Source organism: Strigops habroptila, chromosome 10 (genome assembly GCF_004027225.2).
Source record: "Strigops habroptila isolate Jane chromosome 10, bStrHab1.2.pri, whole genome shotgun sequence".
Classification (NCBI taxonomy): Eukaryota; Metazoa; Chordata; class Aves; order Psittaciformes; family Psittacidae; genus Strigops; species Strigops habroptila.
Window position 1 is genome coordinate 16,938,172 of NC_046359.1, and position 17,637 is coordinate 16,955,808.

The 17,637-nt window shown below is 34.2% G+C and overlaps 1 protein-coding gene across 7 annotated transcripts in view; it reads left to right on the forward strand.

Annotated features, from left to right (window-relative positions):
* The window catches only part of RYR2 (ryanodine receptor 2), a 375,228-nt gene that overhangs the window by 326,377 nt on the left and 31,214 nt on the right, over positions 1–17,637 (forward strand). For 6 of the 7 annotated variants that reach the window (XM_030499610.1, XM_030499611.1, XM_030499612.1 and 3 more), the window contains 7 exons: positions 870–949; positions 2,525–2,601; positions 3,937–4,010; positions 12,952–13,032; positions 14,051–14,139; positions 15,715–15,843; positions 17,229–17,333. In XM_030499610.1, the coding sequence (XP_030355470.1) occupies positions 870–949; positions 2,525–2,601; positions 3,937–4,010; positions 12,952–13,032; positions 14,051–14,139; positions 15,715–15,843; positions 17,229–17,333 (635 nt within the window). Of the gene's footprint in view, positions 1–869; positions 950–2,524; positions 2,602–3,936; positions 4,011–5,814; positions 5,843–12,951; positions 13,033–14,050; positions 14,140–15,714; positions 15,844–17,228; positions 17,334–17,637 lie in introns of those variants that run through there. The other variant, XM_030499615.1, reaches the window with a different exon arrangement.

The window sequence follows — 17,637 nt, forward strand, 5'->3', positions numbered from 1 at the left end:
ATTCTTACTGGGCAAAACTTCAAGAGGTTTGGCATTAAAGTTTGCTTTCAAAATGCATCCGAAGTTTCAAAAATTATTAACAGCTAATCCAGGAAAGTTTAATGAATAATTCTCATGAGGTTACTATTGTTGTTGTTACTATCATCATCATCATCAGTAATAATAATAATTTCTCTAGTGATGATTGAGAGGAAGTGTGAAAAAGTTCATAACTTTAGCAGTGTGCAGTGACAAAAAAGGCCCCCAAATTCTGTCATTTGCACAGTTCTGAAGTAGGTAGAGATTTGTCTGCCCCTACTCCCCAAATATCTACTTTATTGGTATTCTTTTGTCCCACAGACACCATCTTACTCTAAGTTTTGATGCTTTCATGGGCTGTTCTGTGATTTGTTTCTACAGTAGTGATGTTTTAAAAATTCCTATTTAAAAATTTCATTTACTGTAACTAAATGCTTTGGATCACTGTAAATTTCTGAAGAAAAATTTCTGAAGAAACAAGAAAAAATATCTAGGCCAGCAGGTAGAGGAGACGCACTGTTAAACTTGAAAGCTAGCTAAAAATTGTGCACCCAGCCTTAAATCAACTGTTGGGATGCTCTGGTGAATGAAACATGATTTATATTCATTGAGCTCAGTTCTTCCTGTCATATTTTGCTTCATGTGCTGTGTATACATTATATTATGTCTGTAGTCACTCAGGAAGAAACAAAATTACGCTAGAGATCATGAAATGAAACTAGGTCTGTTTTACAAGAGAAACAAGAAGACCTCTCCTGATAAATTATCATTTATGTCATTGTACAGATAAGTTAACAGAACATTCTTATTTTTATATATGATCTAAAAGTATATTTTAAAATCATTTTAAGGTGAGATGGGTCCAATGGTTGCAGCTACCCTCAAGCTAGGGATTGCTATCCTAAATGGAGGAAATTCTACTGTTCAACAGGTAAGATACAAGTTTATTTTCACCCATTCTAGTCATTATAGATCTTTGTACTGTGGTCATTATTATTGTAGTAGGGCATTATGTAATGTGACTATTTGTCATATGCTGTTTATCTTCTTACTCTCATTCTCAGAAGAAAATAGTGTACAAAAGTACCTTGTTTGCTAGGTGTATATTTATTTGTATACATGTAATTAATCTACACAATACAAGGCTAAAAGAAATTTGTTTTGCATTTCAGTTGAAAGAGGGTATTTTTATGTTAAATTGTTAACTTCTAGAGGAATTCTTTGGGAGGGAAGGATTTCTTCATAGAATCGTAGAATGGTTTGGGTTGGAAGGAACCTTAAAGATCTAGTTCCAACCACCCCTGCCACGGGCAGGGACGCCCTCCACTAGATCACGTTGTTCAAAGCCCCATCCAGCCTGGCCTTGAATAGTTCCAGGGATAGGGCAGCCACAACTTCTCTGGGCAATCTGTTCCAGTGTCTCACCACCCTCAAAGTAAAGATTTTTTTTCCTACTATATAATCCTTCCTGCTATCTAAGTATGAGTAATACAGTTAGATTTGCTGCTTTTTCAGTTGCCTCATTTCTACCCATTTTCTCTGGTGTTATGCTCTCCTTTCTGATTTTCCTTTAGGTTCTAAGACCAAATCTTCAATCTTCCTTCGGAAGAATGATTTGAGTGGGGGGAAATGTACAAAAGTGGTTTTGAAAAGCTGTCAGGAGCATCCTCTGGAGTTCTTTGCTTTGATTAGTATGGTGGTGTTGATGGGGGTTTTCTTTTTCTGTGATCTTGAGTCTACTTGGGGTTTTGCTGATAACGTTTCAAACCATCTGCTTATGTGCTCTTTCATTTTGAAGGTTAGTTATTATCCACTATTCCTATTATTTTTGTTATTTGCAAAGAGAATTTTACCTCGTTTACAACCTGAATCTTTGTAGTATCCCTTCTAAGACTGATCTTTGAACATTGTGATTTTTGTTCACAACTGGGACTTCTGGTATAATCCTAAATCTTCACTCAACAACACATTGCATTCTGGAATCAGAGTTCACTCCACTGAATAGCTTCTTGTTACTGCAATCTGTTATCAGAGAGGTATTACACATTACAGTAAAGCGAAAACAAATGTAAAAAATACTCATATGACTACTAACGTGCTGTTGCAGGTAAAATAATCTAAAGCAAACTGAAGTTATGACAAGCCTGGTCCAGTGCTGAAACAGTAGTGTCAGAACAAATTTGTGGCCTACTAGTGGCAAGATTATGTTAAACAATAAATTCTTCTGGCTGTGTTAAATTTAGTAACTATCTTTATTTTCCATGTTTTAGGAAGGAATAGTCAAAATGGATGACCTTCTTTTCTGTAAAGGATATGAACATTGAATGTTCTTTTTATCTTTGATACTTGGATTTTTCTCTGCAAGACTCTTTTATGTGATTTGTAAATACTAGAGAGATTTCAAACCAGCAGGATCACTAGTAATCTAGAATCCATATAGTATTAACTAGATTAACACAGAGTATAAATATTAATTCTGTGCATAAATTATTTGTGTTTACTGCAGAAAATGCTTGACTACCTCAAGGATAAAAAGGATGTGGGATTTTTTCAGAGCCTTGCTGGTCTTATGCAGTCCTGTAGGTAAGAAAATACCTACTTTAAAAATTTATTAGTGCATTTAGGTTTCATTCCACAGTATTTATAGTTTTGGAAAGAACCTGTACATACTTTTTGCAAACAGCCCCTGGGGGCTTTAATGTGCTGGATTTGGGATAAAGGACAAGGTGGTGCTGATGGTATGAAAATCTTCATCTGATACATATCAACCTTGGTAAAAGCTCTTTTCACAGCTGCGTATGGCATTTCTGTCTACTTGAGGTATGTTAGAGAACAGCACCAGAGTTAAGAGCATTCATTGGGGCAAATTCTTAACTCTGGAGGTATGCTGTAATCCTGGAGAGAGCAAATTAATGATCAGTGTTAAGTAATCATAAAGATTTTGTGAAAACCCAACTTTTTTAGAAGTATTAATAGGACCTTTTAGAAGGCAAAAAAGGAATGGAATGTTGCATTTTAATAAACTGTGAAGATACTGTGACTTTTTTTTCCATACATGCTTCTTGACAGTTCATATCAATTAAATATATATAAATAAATGTTTTATATATAATTCCTAAGACTAAATGATATCAATGGTTTATATATTATGTATTACGTAAATTATGTGTTAAGGAACATAAAACATAGGATTAAAAGGGCTTCCTGGATCAAGCGGTTCAGTATTCTCTTATGTCAAGGGTACCATGTTATATCCCTTTTTCTTAACATTGTCTTTGCCCAGATTTCATTTCAAAATTTGTTCATTTTGCAACATCGGTGAGGTTTCGTCCCATCAGAACTACTGCTGTAGTTCATCTACATTCATCTGACTTCCATAAACATTCTTGCTTATGATCAAAAGTTACTCATGGTTGGCTGACATGCTAAGCCATGAAAGGCAGAGCTTTGCGGAGTCACAAATAAAAATATGCAAGAGTATATGTTCCTTAAATCTGGTTAGTTGAATATATATTCCATTTTTGCAGCTTCAGTTTTTCAGAATTTTCAGGGAGTGGAATTAATAAAGACAGTTTCTTAATGGATATTGATGCTTGGGATGAACTAGCCTATTATGTAAAAGTAGTCAATATGGCTTCTTTGTAATCCCTAAAATGAGTATGTATATCATAGACATTCGACTTTTTTGGTCAATCATAAAGAGCTAAAATCTATTGTCATTTGCAGGGCAAAAGCAGGTTAAGTCTGTAGAACTGAGTTTTGTAGTCTTGTAGCAGACGTATATTGTCACTGAAATGTATCTTCTTGCACTAGTATACTTAAACGAAATTACAAATTCTTCTCTATCTTTCATAAAATGAAATATTACACATATTTATTTGATTAAGCACAGGACAAATGGCATTTTTCTCATTGCAGTGTTCTTGACCTAAATGCATTTGAACGTCAGAACAAAGCAGAAGGCCTTGGGATGGTGACGGAAGAGGGATCAGGTACTACTGATTTAACAGAAATGATCTGTGAACTTTTCTCTTTCATATTTTGCAGAAGCAAGCCAAGCTTGAAAGAACCCTATAAAGATATATCTAGAGGCTGAAGCTAAAATATGATTCTTAAGAGTGGTTTCTATTTCATTGGCCTACCTAAGCGCATGCTTGTTAATAGTAAATCACTAGCATGTGCTGAGTTTCAGAATGGTCTCAGAGAACTCCTACCCATCATTCTGAAGAAGTGAAGACATTACATGTAAAATTGAAAACAGATTCTAGCTACAAACAGCAGAGTTTATGCATGTAAAACATTTCAGAAATCCCTAACCAGTTTCAGCATAAAATGAAATTAAGAGTTCCCACCTAATTTCTTAAATTGTCTTGGCTGGAATGAAAACCAGACAATTTAGATAAGGTGTAAGTTAAATATCAGAGGTCGAAGGAACTGGATCTGCTGTTTGGAAAAAAGTCTGCTGGGAAAACTGTTTCTTCGAAATAATTATTTTCTGTTTATCTTTGGGGAAAATATTACGAAATTTTCGGTTTACTTTTGACTTTAAATCAGTCTGGCTTTCTATACTCTCTGTTAGTGCACTGTCAGTTTCTTTCTTCTGTCTGACAGTAAGTTCTGCTCCCTTACTGTGATTGTCTGGAAACATTAGGTTCATCTCTATGTGACTTAATAGAGCTACCAAAGCACATTTTCTCCCCTTATCTTGAGGATTTTTTATGGTACATTTTTATATTTCAATCCTACAGTGACCTAATCTTTTAACATATTTTCATCTTAGAAACAAGGTAAAAAAGCTTGACTGTGTAACTTTTATTGCATTTGGGGGTTCATAATTCATATTTGCAGTACTGCATATCTCATTGGCTATTTTGCCTGTAGCTCTTTTATGTGGCATATTTCTTGAATATTCAACTACATGTCTCAAAATTATGAACTTTTAAATTTGGCTGAATGACTTCAAGACCGATCATAAATACTGCTGCTCTGAAAGCGCTCCTACAGTTTAAATGGTAGATCAAACCTTGGTAGACTTATATGAGTAAACAAAATAAAGTGAACCCATGTGTATAAAATTTGGTCACAAGATTGTGGATTGAGCACTGATGCAGCTATTTGGCATCTAAGGTTTTGGCCATTACATTCGTATTTTACTGAACATAATTCTGCACAATGTTTTGCTCTTTTGGACAACATTTCTACTACTAATTAATTAAATTTATTATTTATAATGTTGGACTTTGAAATAGACTGTCAAGATATCAGCTGATTTTTCTTTTGACTGCTCCCTCTATTTCTAGAAATGACTGATTTTGCATGCAACCATAAATAGATCTTTAAATGCTGCATAATTGACTCTATGTTAGAGTATCTTTGTGCTTTCTTATTTGAGGGATTTTCTTTTTATTTTCTGTTTATTTAATCTTTCTCTTTTAGTACAGAACTTATTTTGCCAAACCCGATACTAACCATATTTTGTATTTGCTAAAACCAATTTCTCAACTTTCTTTTTTTTTTCTTTTTTCCCTATTTCTTTTTCTTTGAACTAATTGTCCTGTCCTCCCTTCCTCAGTCATCACTCATGAGCGTGGTAATTATTAAAAACAACTGCCTATTCTTTATTTTTCCTGCTCTTAGATTTGTGTCAGCACTGTACAGCTCCTGAACACCATGAGATTTTTTTTGTTCCTATAAGACTGTTAAACTAGCGGGTTGTTATTATTACTACAATTGTGTATTCCAAAATTCTTGTTTATGTGTCAGCTCTTCCCACTTTGTTCTTCCTCCCTTTCTCAGGATTTGCACAGTGACTGGCTCACTAAATGTAAGAGCAGCAAGCTTTTTAAAACTTTTTTTTTTTTAATTTCTTTCCATTTTAGTGAAACCAATATTTGCGATGGATGAATGTTAAAAAAATATATATATGTACTTATACACACACAAAGCCTTGTGCTATAGTCTTCCTGCAGTATTTTTGTTGTGTATTGAATGTGGCTTTATCGCTGCATTGATTTGTGCAAGCACAGGAAATCAGTGGTGGATCCAGTGAGGATTTGAGGGTGGTTAGTAAGGAGAGGAACTGCCACTGGCTAGGTTTATCTAATGCAGTCAGGAGTTGATAGAAGTAAGAGGTGGAGCATTGCTAATTTAGAGGAATCAATAGTGTTTACAGGTGGTTCTTCCTCGCTTCAAAAGTTACTTGATGTGTTAAAGTTCCTATGCCTCGAAGGTTCCTTACCTGCTTTGTAGGAGCAGTTGCAATGAGATGTTCCTGTTGCCATGAGAAATTAGAATTTAAAATACAAAATGTGTATACCATTCAGCAGAATCAATAAGCTCAAATACAGCAGATGTGTTTTCATTAGCCAAATATTTGGGAGAGGAATGATCTGGATTTTTATTTGTTTTCTCAGTGGAAATTTTTTATTTGGCAGATTAACAAAGTACTACACTTAGGATAATGTGGTTTCATTTCATTTGTTACTGAGCAGCAGCAATTAATACGGTAATCACACTATGTCAAAGATTTCTTGGCACAAAGGGATAATATTTGCTAACAGCACTTTTTTTATGTATTAATATCCAGCTATTGAAAACTCAAGAAAACAGAACAAAGCAAAGCCAACCGAAAAGAGTATACTTTTCCTTTCAGGGTTACGTTATTCTTGACATCATGCTACCTTCATAGATATTTTTTACATTATGAAGCATACCTTTTTGATTCATTGAAAAGTAGTTTACATGAGAATTGTACAGGTACTGGTATTAATACCTGATAGCATTATGAAAGCCTAGCCAGTGTGTATGTCGGGAAACTCCTGTAGTGAACAGTTCTGAAGTATCCTAGATTTTATGGGATACCTGAGATCATGTCTGTTTGCCATCCTATGATTAACCATCTGTAAATGCTAGAAATGAAGTACTGAAGATGTGAAAATGTTTTCTCCCATTCTTTTTTTCAAGGGAGATATTTACTCTATGAATAATTAATTAATTAATCCTCCATTAAAGATCATTTTATTGATTCCAAAGAGAATGATGGGATGTAAAATGTGCACTGTAGCTTGTTTCTCATGTCAGTCCGATGCAGAAGTGTATTTATGAGTAATTGTCGTTGAGTCTACAACCTATAAGCCTGAAATTATTCTTGCCAAAGTGACATTAAAACTGCTGTTGACACTTCTGGGAATAGAATCAACTTCTCCTGAAGGGCAGTACTTGTCTCTGGTCCCATGTCAACTTTGGCAATAGGTAGAAAGCCCTGTACTGAGTCAACATGGATGTGAGATTTATTGTTCTGTTCCAACTGCTTCTTTGTGCTGTCTGCATCATAAGCTCCTTGTCCTGATATTCCTCTGACTGGTACTACCTTCCCTTTCCAAACCCTGGAACCCCCACTGGTAACAACATTGATGGTTCTTTAGCAAATGTGTTTCTTACCTGTTTTTGTGCTGTACTCAGTGTTGTTTCTTCTTGTATGTATTTTGGTTTGATTGTTCTGTTTCCTTTTCAAAAAAGGCATATTCAAAACCAAAAACATGTAGAAATGCTTATTATCTTGCAGTGGTTTTTCATTTTTCATTTAATGCTCATACTTTATGCTATTTCACTATGGGTCACAAAAATCTTGAAAGTGCAATGTTTTTCCCCTTCAGGGAGACTAGTTTTACTTATGAAGTAAAAAATTTAAGATGTTGATATTTACTCTTAGATTATTTTGCCTTTTTTTTTTTTTCCTTTTTTTTTCCTTTTTGTTAGGAAAGCTCTATTTTTATTTTTAATCTTTTAATATTGAATCATGGCAGTATTTTGGTTTTCCATAAATTCTCAGAAGCCTTATTTTAATAAAATATAATTTTAGAATAAAATTTTATTTCATAGTAGATCTTAAAGGATTTTTTGTGAAACTGAGTGGTACACATGCCATGTAATAAATATCTATAATGAGGGGTACACATCACGCTATTTTCAGCCATTAAAAATGTTAAATCAATAAATATACTTTTTTCCTTCACTAGCGTAGTCACACTTAAAGTGGATGTTTAAATTCTGTGTCATCCACTGTAGTCTACACTGGAGGGATGTTTTCCACCTTTGTGTCACTCTATTTGAATCTGTGTTTGCATTTAAAAGTTCAGAGAAATTGTTATGCATCACTCAGAAAGCAAGAGCTTTTCTTATTTGAATCAGATTATCGAGAAGTCAAAGGCATGCAGCACTCACAATACAATCCAGTATTGCCCGGGTCTTATGATAAGAATAAATTCACGTGGTTTGTCATGGGAGAGGTTCGTTCTTGCTAAACAGCCATCACAAAGGAGCCCTGTTCCTTTTTGAAAGTTGAAAGTATTTGTATATTCCTATAATATGTAGCATCATACCAATGTTTCAGTGTAGTGATGGAACTCAGACATTTTCTACTGAAAATAAAAGAAAAAGAGAGAATTATTAAACTTGGACACATGCACTTTCAAGGAAAAAAAACATGTATTTAATTTTTCATTCAATCTTATTTTTATTTCCTACACATGATAGCTCTGTTCTTGTATATCACGAACACAAGCTACTAGCTATGCAAAACTACAGGCTTAAAGCCTTTCCGTGTGTAGCCATATTATTTACTTACAGCATGAGCAATGGCAGCATTTTACCATCTAAGCAGATATATGCCAGAATGCACATCATATCAACAGAAATAAAAGAACATGTTTTTGTGGCAACCTAAGTCATACTATATACAGTATTTATGTTTCTGAGTACATTATTATGCAAATTTTTGTGTGTAGTGGCATGAATCTTTGTGCGCAGCAGCAAAGGTTGTTCTGTTAGATTTTATAGAAAGAAATGGACCTGCACTTCAGTTCTGTAGTTGCCAGTGAGACACCTCTTGTATTCAGGAAGTAACATCTGAAAATTAAAATTCTTGTCAATACCAACATTGGTTTTATTCAGATTTTGATCAGCTGTAGATTCTGAAAACCAGGATTATTTTGAATCTTAGTGTGGCCAAGCTGTTTGAAGCAGTTGGGTTTTTTTGCTTCATTTTGAAACATGTAAAAATATTTCTGAAAGGAACTGACGTTCTAGCTTATATGAAATGATGTACCTGAGCACCTTCCAATATCACAGAATTTTGTAATAACTTATATCCATTTTGTGATACTGTTGCAGTGGAGCTAATTAAAAATAATTCTTAAAATTTAAATTTATTTTATAAGAATTCTGAAATTCCAGTGCAGGTACTAAAAGCCAGGAAATTAATTAGTAAATTGAACTGTGTAGCCATTTTAATTGAGACTTGTTTTCCTTCTTGTTTTGAAATGTCTTACTAGATAGAGGGCAAGAGAAACAGAGGTGGAAAAAAATACTGATCTGTAACTTAGTTATAGAATCATAAAATGGTTTGGGTTGGAGAGGACCTTAAGATCATCTAGTTCCAGCCCCACTGCCATGGGCAGAGATGCCTTACCCTAGACCATGTAGCCCAAGGCCTTGTCCAACCTGGCCTTGAACACTGCCAGGGATGGAGCATTTACCACTTCTTTGGGCAACCTGTTCCAATGCCTCACTAATCTCACAGTAAAGAACTTCTTCCTTATATCCAACCTGAATTTCCCCTGGTTTAAGTTTAAATCCATTACCCCTTGTCCTATCACTACAGTCCCTGACAAAGAGTCCCTCTCAGGCATCCTTATAAGCCCCCTTCAGATACTGGAAGGCTGCTATGAGGTCTCCACGCAGCCTTCTCTTCTCCAGGCTGAACAGCCCCAACTTTCTCATCCTGTCTTCATACGGGAGGTGCTCGAGCCCCTTTATTATTCTCGTGGCCCTCCTCTGGACTCGCTCCAACAGCTCCATGTCCTTTTTATGTTGAGGACACCAGAACTGCACACAGTACTCTAAGTGGGGTCCCACGAGAGCAGAGAGGCAGGATCACCTCCTTTGATCTGCTGGTCACGCTTCATTCACAAATGGCTTTGATTCAGTGGTACCTTGATATGCAAGAAATAAATGGTTGGACCCCCTTATGGGCTTGATTTGTCCAGTGGTAATACATCAGCAATTTTCCTTGAGTTATTTTTTAAAACCACTGCCATCTCAGCAGTCAAGCTACACGCATTGCTTGTGTGAAGGTACAGGCTTCACCAAATATTTGGCATTCTGTAATGCTTATTTTCGCAAAATATAAATATTCATCTAGATCAACAATGCATATAACTTTCAAGTGTAACTTTAAGCATGACCGGAGTTCAGTTAAATTAAAAAAAAAAAAACCAACCTATGACTAATCTTGCAGAATATTCTATACTCTGGCCTTCAGCCAGCAACATATAAAAGTATCTTGCAGGGCTGAACTTCAAAATAATGTTGAATAATACAGTTTTAAGTGTGCAGGCACCTTTTGATTTTACTTTCTTGCTGCCTTGGGCATATATTGTATGTATAAATTAATCGGCACTGACAGAAACAGTAATTTATTTTTCGGTGTTTAATTAGATGAAAGCGTTTTCAGTCTTCTGTGACTGAAAAAGTTATAACTTTTATTTATATCTGGGATGGAGAAAAGTGTCATAGAATGTCATTTATAGTATTTGACTCATTCTTGGAGAAAGAACTGCATATTGTTCACCACTACCTTAAGTACACATCTGGAATTAGGAGAAAGAGCATTTTTATCTTTATGTTACAAGAAACTGCATTGACATATGCTTTGGTGATATGTGGTCTTAATACCACATTATGTACTTTAAAATTATGTACTTTTAAAGTATTCATATTACTTTTAAAAATGTTTTTTCTTCCCAATACTACCATTGTACTGAAGCTTCTTGCTTCAAAATTCACAAGCTGTTGATTGATAAATCCATTATCTTGAACATGTAAATGTTCATGACTATGTAAAGTTAAACTTCTAATCATGTTGATGTGTGTATATATATGTAAAGTGTATATATATAAAAAATATATATATTTTCCAAATTGTTCGAAATTGTTTATAATTCAGCTGTGTCATGGTTTAACCCCAGCCAGCAACTAAGCACCACACAGCTGCTTGCTCACTCATCGGATGAGGGAGAGAATTGGAAGGGTAAAAGTGAGACAACTTGTGGGTTGAGATAAAGACAGTTTAATAGGTAAAGCAAAATCCATGTATGCAAGCAAAGCAAACCAAAGAATTCATTCACCACTTCCCATTGCCAGGCAGGTGTTCAGCCGTCTCCAGGAGAACAGGGCTGTGTCACGCATAACAGTTACTTGGGAAGATAAACGCCATCATTCCGAATGTCCCCCACTTCCTCTTTCTTCCCCCAGTTTTATATGGTATAGGATCCCATGGGTCAGTTGCAGTCAGCTGTCCCATGGTGTCCCCACTCAGCTTCTCACACACCCCCAGCCCGCTTACTGGTGGGGTGGTGTGAGGAGCAGAAAAGGTCTTGACTCCATATAAGCACTGCTCAGCACTAACAAAAACATCCCGATGTTATCAACACTGTTTTCAGTACAAATCCAAAACATAGGCACACAGCTGCTATGAAGAAGATTAACTGTACCCCAGCCAAAATCGGTACAAGCTGCAATAATGTAATTATAATAATATAATAATTTATAAATGTAGACATTACAATTAGTTCTCCACCAGTATAACAGTATGTCTGTAATTAATGTTATCATTATTGTCTAAAACTTTTTCAAAAAAAGCTTTTTTAAACTTTTAAATTGTAATTAATTTACTCTTCTGATTTCCTTCTGTTTGCACACTAAAACTGTTGTCTTTGTAGACATGGGATTTTGAAGTTCAAATAAAACCTAAAGTATCTCCTCATTTAAAAAAATATTCCAAATTCTTTTGTAGTTTGCTTACATTTTCATCTCCTTTCCTCCTGTTGTCTACAAAAACCACTTGGCCACATATTCAAATGATGTATATTCTTAAAAAGAAGTTTTTATGGCTTCCATTTTTGTTCCCATACACAGTCCAAATTCCAAATTTGTCAATTCCAAAGTCCTAAATGGGAATTTCCTTACTTTCAGTAGGTGGCGTTCATTGTTTTGAGCACCAATAATTGTTGTCCTCCTGTGTCATTTTATTAGCTGTTCTACATCTTCCTAGGTTGTGATTGTTTTCCTGGGTGAATGGTTGTTTCTTCTCTTCACATGTCAGTGTACAGTTAACTGTATGCATTGGTGCAATTGAAATAATGGTGTGTAAATTGAGGAGTTTTTAGTATACTGTTTACTGTGAAGAATCAAGAAAATTATTTGAAGCTTTATACATTTGGATGTTAGCTGTTTGCCAAAAAACAAACTGAAGAGCCTAATTAAATAAATCACATTGACCTTTGTTCTAGTTCATCATAAGTCCATTAGTTTATTTTGTCAGGGTAGACAAATGTCCAACATCCATTTTGTGTCAGCAGCAGACAGGTGCTGAATCCTCAAATATTTCAGTGCAGATGATTCTTGAGAATGTATACATAGAGCTGTAAATTTCAGAGTATTTTGAAATCTAATAGTTATTTGAGAAATAATTTTCGTTACTGTTTGATTGAATCTCTTTATGTACTTTTAAAGTACCTTGTTTTATTGTGAATGGGAATCAAATTAATCAGATTCTAAGCTTTATATGTAATGCAGCATTCATGCCCAGCAAAGTCAAACAAGAATGTAAAACGGATTATTTGTAAAATGTTGCCAAGCTCATGCTGCCATATTTATAAATCAGAAGTTAAGTATGGTTTTTTCGTTTTTGTTTTTTTTAAACCAGATAACTATCTGCAAAGCACAAGCTGTTTGTGCTTCAGATAGTTTGGTAGTTATAAATTTTCTCACCCCTTCTCTCTTTCTGAAAATTAAATATGGAGATTTTCTTCAGGGGCTGTGGGGCATTACTTGGCAGTTGAGATAATCTGCTTCCATCTGGCCTTTCTACAGGAGAAAAGGTGATGCAGGATGATGAGTTCACATGTGACCTCTTCCGCTTCCTTCAATTGCTTTGTGAAGGACATAATTCAGGTTTGTGGGCAGGCTGCCAGTCAGCTAAACCAAGGTGATGGTAACTAAAGATAAAAAACTCTTCACTGCTGAAGGTTTGGCAGTGAATAAAATATTATGAAAGGCAGGGTAGCTACTAGAGTGTACATGAAAGGAAAATATTTATGTGTAATTAAGTTGTCTTTTTTTTTTTTTTCATCAGCTTTAATTCTGTAGAAAAGATAACAGTTTCCAAAATAATAAGTTTTGTATCCTGACCTACTAGGAAAGGTAAACTTATCTAGGAAAATGTACATGACTTATAACTTTTAGGCAGTGAAGATTCAGAGGAAGAATGTAATAGGAAGATATATGTACTGTTATTTTGCATTTGTATGTTTTCTAGTGTGCGTTATTAGGCACTAATGTCAGTTGGAATTATATGTGGAGTTACACTACCATACACAATACCTTTCTTGGAGAAACAACATCTATTTTAAACATACCAGAACAAACTAAACTAATAAATGATATTAAGTCTATTTTTATTATTAAGTACATTTTCCTGTGTTCTCTGTGTCATTATTAGGAAGGAAAAGAAGAAAAAAAAAAGAAAAAATATTATTTTTTTTTATCCATTAGGCATATTTGTGACTTTGTAATCAGGAATTGTATAATTATGCATTTTAAACTTGCTTTTTCTTTATAAAATATGTACTATGTGTAATTATGTTGATATTGATGGAGATGTACATTTACATCCAGAGATGTAAAATAAGTCATAAATGAGATGAAAATAAGACCAAGTTAAAATTCTACAGAGGAAAGAGATAATCAAGCTTCTAGCTTCAGTATTTCACTGATATGTGATCTCTGCAATAAAATGCTAAAGCTCTTAAAACTGTTAAAAAAAAGGAAAAAAAAAGACTTAATAAAAAAATCTATTCCTTTAAGCTGTACTTTCCCAGATCATGTTAACTTAGAATTAATTTGCAGGAATAGTTTTGTAAGCCTTTAACACTTAAATAAATTTAAATTAAAATTTTATTTGAATTTTTAGATTTTCAGAATTACCTGAGAACTCAGACTGGTAACAACACAACTGTTAATATTATCATTTCCACTGTGGATTACTTATTAAGAGTTCAGGTAGGTTAACTTACACACGAATTAAGTAGCTAACAATAATGACTTGCATCTATACAATATTTACCTTTTTTAAAAAAATTATTTCATTTATTTTGATCATAAGGCAGAAGTTTGTATATGTATATGGAAATTCCAAATTACTTAATTTCTCTGGAATTTTCTTCAGCTATGCATGTTTACAGCAAAATTAAACTTCATCCTTATCACAAAATGTTACTTTTTTTAGAGGAGCACATTTATTTGTCATGACATTTATTCTGGTGACTGTAGCCCATGTTGATGTGAAAGGCTGTAAATCTCTGCTGGTTACAGTTCTTGAAGAGTTGTTTTTTCTGTGAGAGTCAAAGGTGAAAAAAAGTGAGAAAGATTTATTGCAGCCATTATATGCAAGAATACAATGGAATCTGTAAACCAAGGAGAGCAGGGAGAAGGTAGATGCTAAGTGTATCAATGAATACCATTAGCCAGTTGGTGACTGAGACTGCCCTGTAGCTGAAAAATGTTTTGGATTGTTCCAAGTTAAGCTTCAGCAAGCTGCTTTTTCAGCCATGTTCTGATTCCGTCTGAACACTGGGCTGCTGTATGGGTAGTCATGGGATGGCATGGAGTGAAGCATAAGTACAGTGCATCATTTTCTAATGAGGGGGAAAAAAAAAAAGGCAAGAAAAAAAAACAAAGCAGAGGGCTAGATTAAAAACCCTTTAACCCTCTGATTTGAATTATCTCCCTATCTTTAAATATGAACACATTACATTGTCACAAGTCAGTAGAAAGTAATGTAAAAAGATCTAATTTGTTTCTAGATTGGAGCACACGAAAGGCACAAAAACATATTTTGTGATGAAACTTAATATTCTTTACCTGTTAGTCTCATCTTTCTGAAAATCACTGTGCATGATAGTATGCATTGTTGTGTTTTTGTAGTTTATCTAGTGAAGTTTTCCCTTTAGCCATTCATTTATTTAGTCTGAGAATTCCAGGCTTTGAAAATTGGTGGGTTTAAGTTGCTGCTCTTATCAGTGCTGCTTTTTATACCTATGCATTTTGTAGAAGTTGTAGGGACAATACAATTATTTTCATTCAATTGCTTACTGTGTTGAAACTTTAATAAGCTCACTTTTGGGGAAGATGGGAAGAGAAATCATGCACAAAAAGCAGTATTTGCTCCCACTATTGACTAGCTGTCAAGCACAGAGTATAAAGAAAGATTGTTTAATGAACAGCATACAGCATGCAGCATAGCAGTACTGTTGAGTATGCCTTTTCAGAATGCAGGTGGTTGTATTTCTAAGAGCAGATACCAACAGATCTAATTTTTATTTTATTTTCAGGTTTGCTATGGGGCTTTTTAATTATTTATTTGGTTTATTTGTTTTCCTATTGATTCCCTTAAGATGAAACTCTAATTCTTGAAGTAATACTTGAGAATTGTCAGAGGACATTTAAAAGCTTTATAAGCTAAATACTTTTTAGAACTAGAATGCTATCTAATGTTATTTTTCTTAGCTTAATGAATAACCAGTTAGAGGCAGCTTGGTTATATAATCTCTTTGTGCTTCTCACAACCATTTTTAGGAATCCATTAGTGATTTCTATTGGTATTATTCTGGGAAGGATGTTATTGATGAGCAAGGACAACGGAATTTTTCCAAAGCCATCCAGGTTGCAAAACAAGTTTTCAATACTCTGACAGAGTATATCCAGGTAAATTAGATTAATTGGAATTTTATGTATTGAAAAGAAAATTAATCATACTTTTGGCATGAAGATATAATGTAGCTATATATAACAGAGATAGAAACATAATATAGATGCATTTATGCTTCAAGATAATCTTGGTACATTTGTTTAAACAGAAAGTGAAGTTAGCGAAGTTTGAAATATAGCTGTCACTACTATTTTGGAATCTTAGCAATTTAATCAGATTTACTGTTACTAGTAAATAATCATCTTTTTGTTGTATGCAAGACAATAGAGTTTATTTGTTTTGTTTTAATTTGGCCTAAACTGCAGCAGCGTTACCCACTTCAAAGTCTTCACTTTTAGTCCGTTGAGGAACTAAGGTCAATACAAAACATAATTGCTATTCAGTCAACAGAACATTAGATTGTAATCTCTCTCAGGAATAAGGCTATTATAAGGCATCAGTGCTGTGTTTGAAATAATGAAATCACATATTACATTTGAGAATTACAGAAATGTACTTGAGGTAGACTCCATAATAAATAAGATTGGCATCATTCTGTCAAAATAACAATATCACAGTTCTTCCATGACAATTTAGGAATTCAGTGTAATTTAATACTTAATTTGTTCTTCATGTAAATCAGTCAACAGTACTGTTTGTTTCTGCAAATAATAGGCTGGTTAGAGGGAATCTCATTAGACTATTAGGTGTCTATTATACTGTTTTCATTCAAATGAAGATCATTATTATGAAAATAGTATTTTTTAATTCATGAGGACAAAATGAGAGGGAATAGGACTGAATGAATATGAGTAGAGGCACATACATGTATTTAATGCGCACATATTTGAGAATTGACAAATAGTAGTGTTAGCTGATAAAGATTATCCTTTGAGGCTTCGAAAGTTTTTGTATTCCTGATTTTCAGAAGTTGGAATTTTGGGAAGAATATTCTTTAGCACTGTTCTCTACAACAGCTAGAATATGTTGGAGAAAAAAAATCAGAATTTTGATTCTCTAATCCCTTATGACAATTTTGCATTAACCTTCTATAAAGTTATTCCTGATTTACAGAATACATAAGGAAGAACCATCTTGAAGATCTATACCCCTTTAGCATTTGCAGTTTAAAGCTGCAAGCAGATATACTTTTTGTGGTTCTGAATTAGTAAATTGGGACTTGGCTAAAACAGGCAGAATGGTTATTAGGAATAGGGATTGCTTACAGTCAGTGGTATTATTAAATAGATAATTCTATATCTGTTTAATTTTTCATAGCGGTTTCGAAAGGACAGAGCTGAGCTATGCACTGCCGGTGTATCTTCTTTACTGTTTTTTTTTTAGTTTCTTGCAAATAAACTCTGCTTTTCTTTTCTTTTTTTTTTTGTTGCCTAAACAATAGGGCCCATGTACTGGGAATCAGCAAAGTTTGGCACACAGCAGGCTATGGGATGCTGTAGTTGGTTTTCTCCATGTGTTTGCCCACATGCAGATGAAGCTGTCTCAGGTATCTTTTTGTTTTCCATTTTCCGTTTTAAGTTACTAGTATATTTATAAAAGATAAACAGACTTGTTAATATGTTTGAGTCATTATTAACAACAGTTAATAGGGGGAAATAGGAGGAAAAATAAAAACCAGAGGTGATAAAATACAATATCGTTGGGCGAGCAAATTACAAAATTGTAGTGGGTGTGAATAGAAGGCCTATAGTTGGGTTACTGGCCAAAGGCACAAAGCTGATTAGCTCAAGCTGCAAATGAAGTATATCATCAATATTCAGAAAGAATTATCATTTTCTGTCTTTCATACC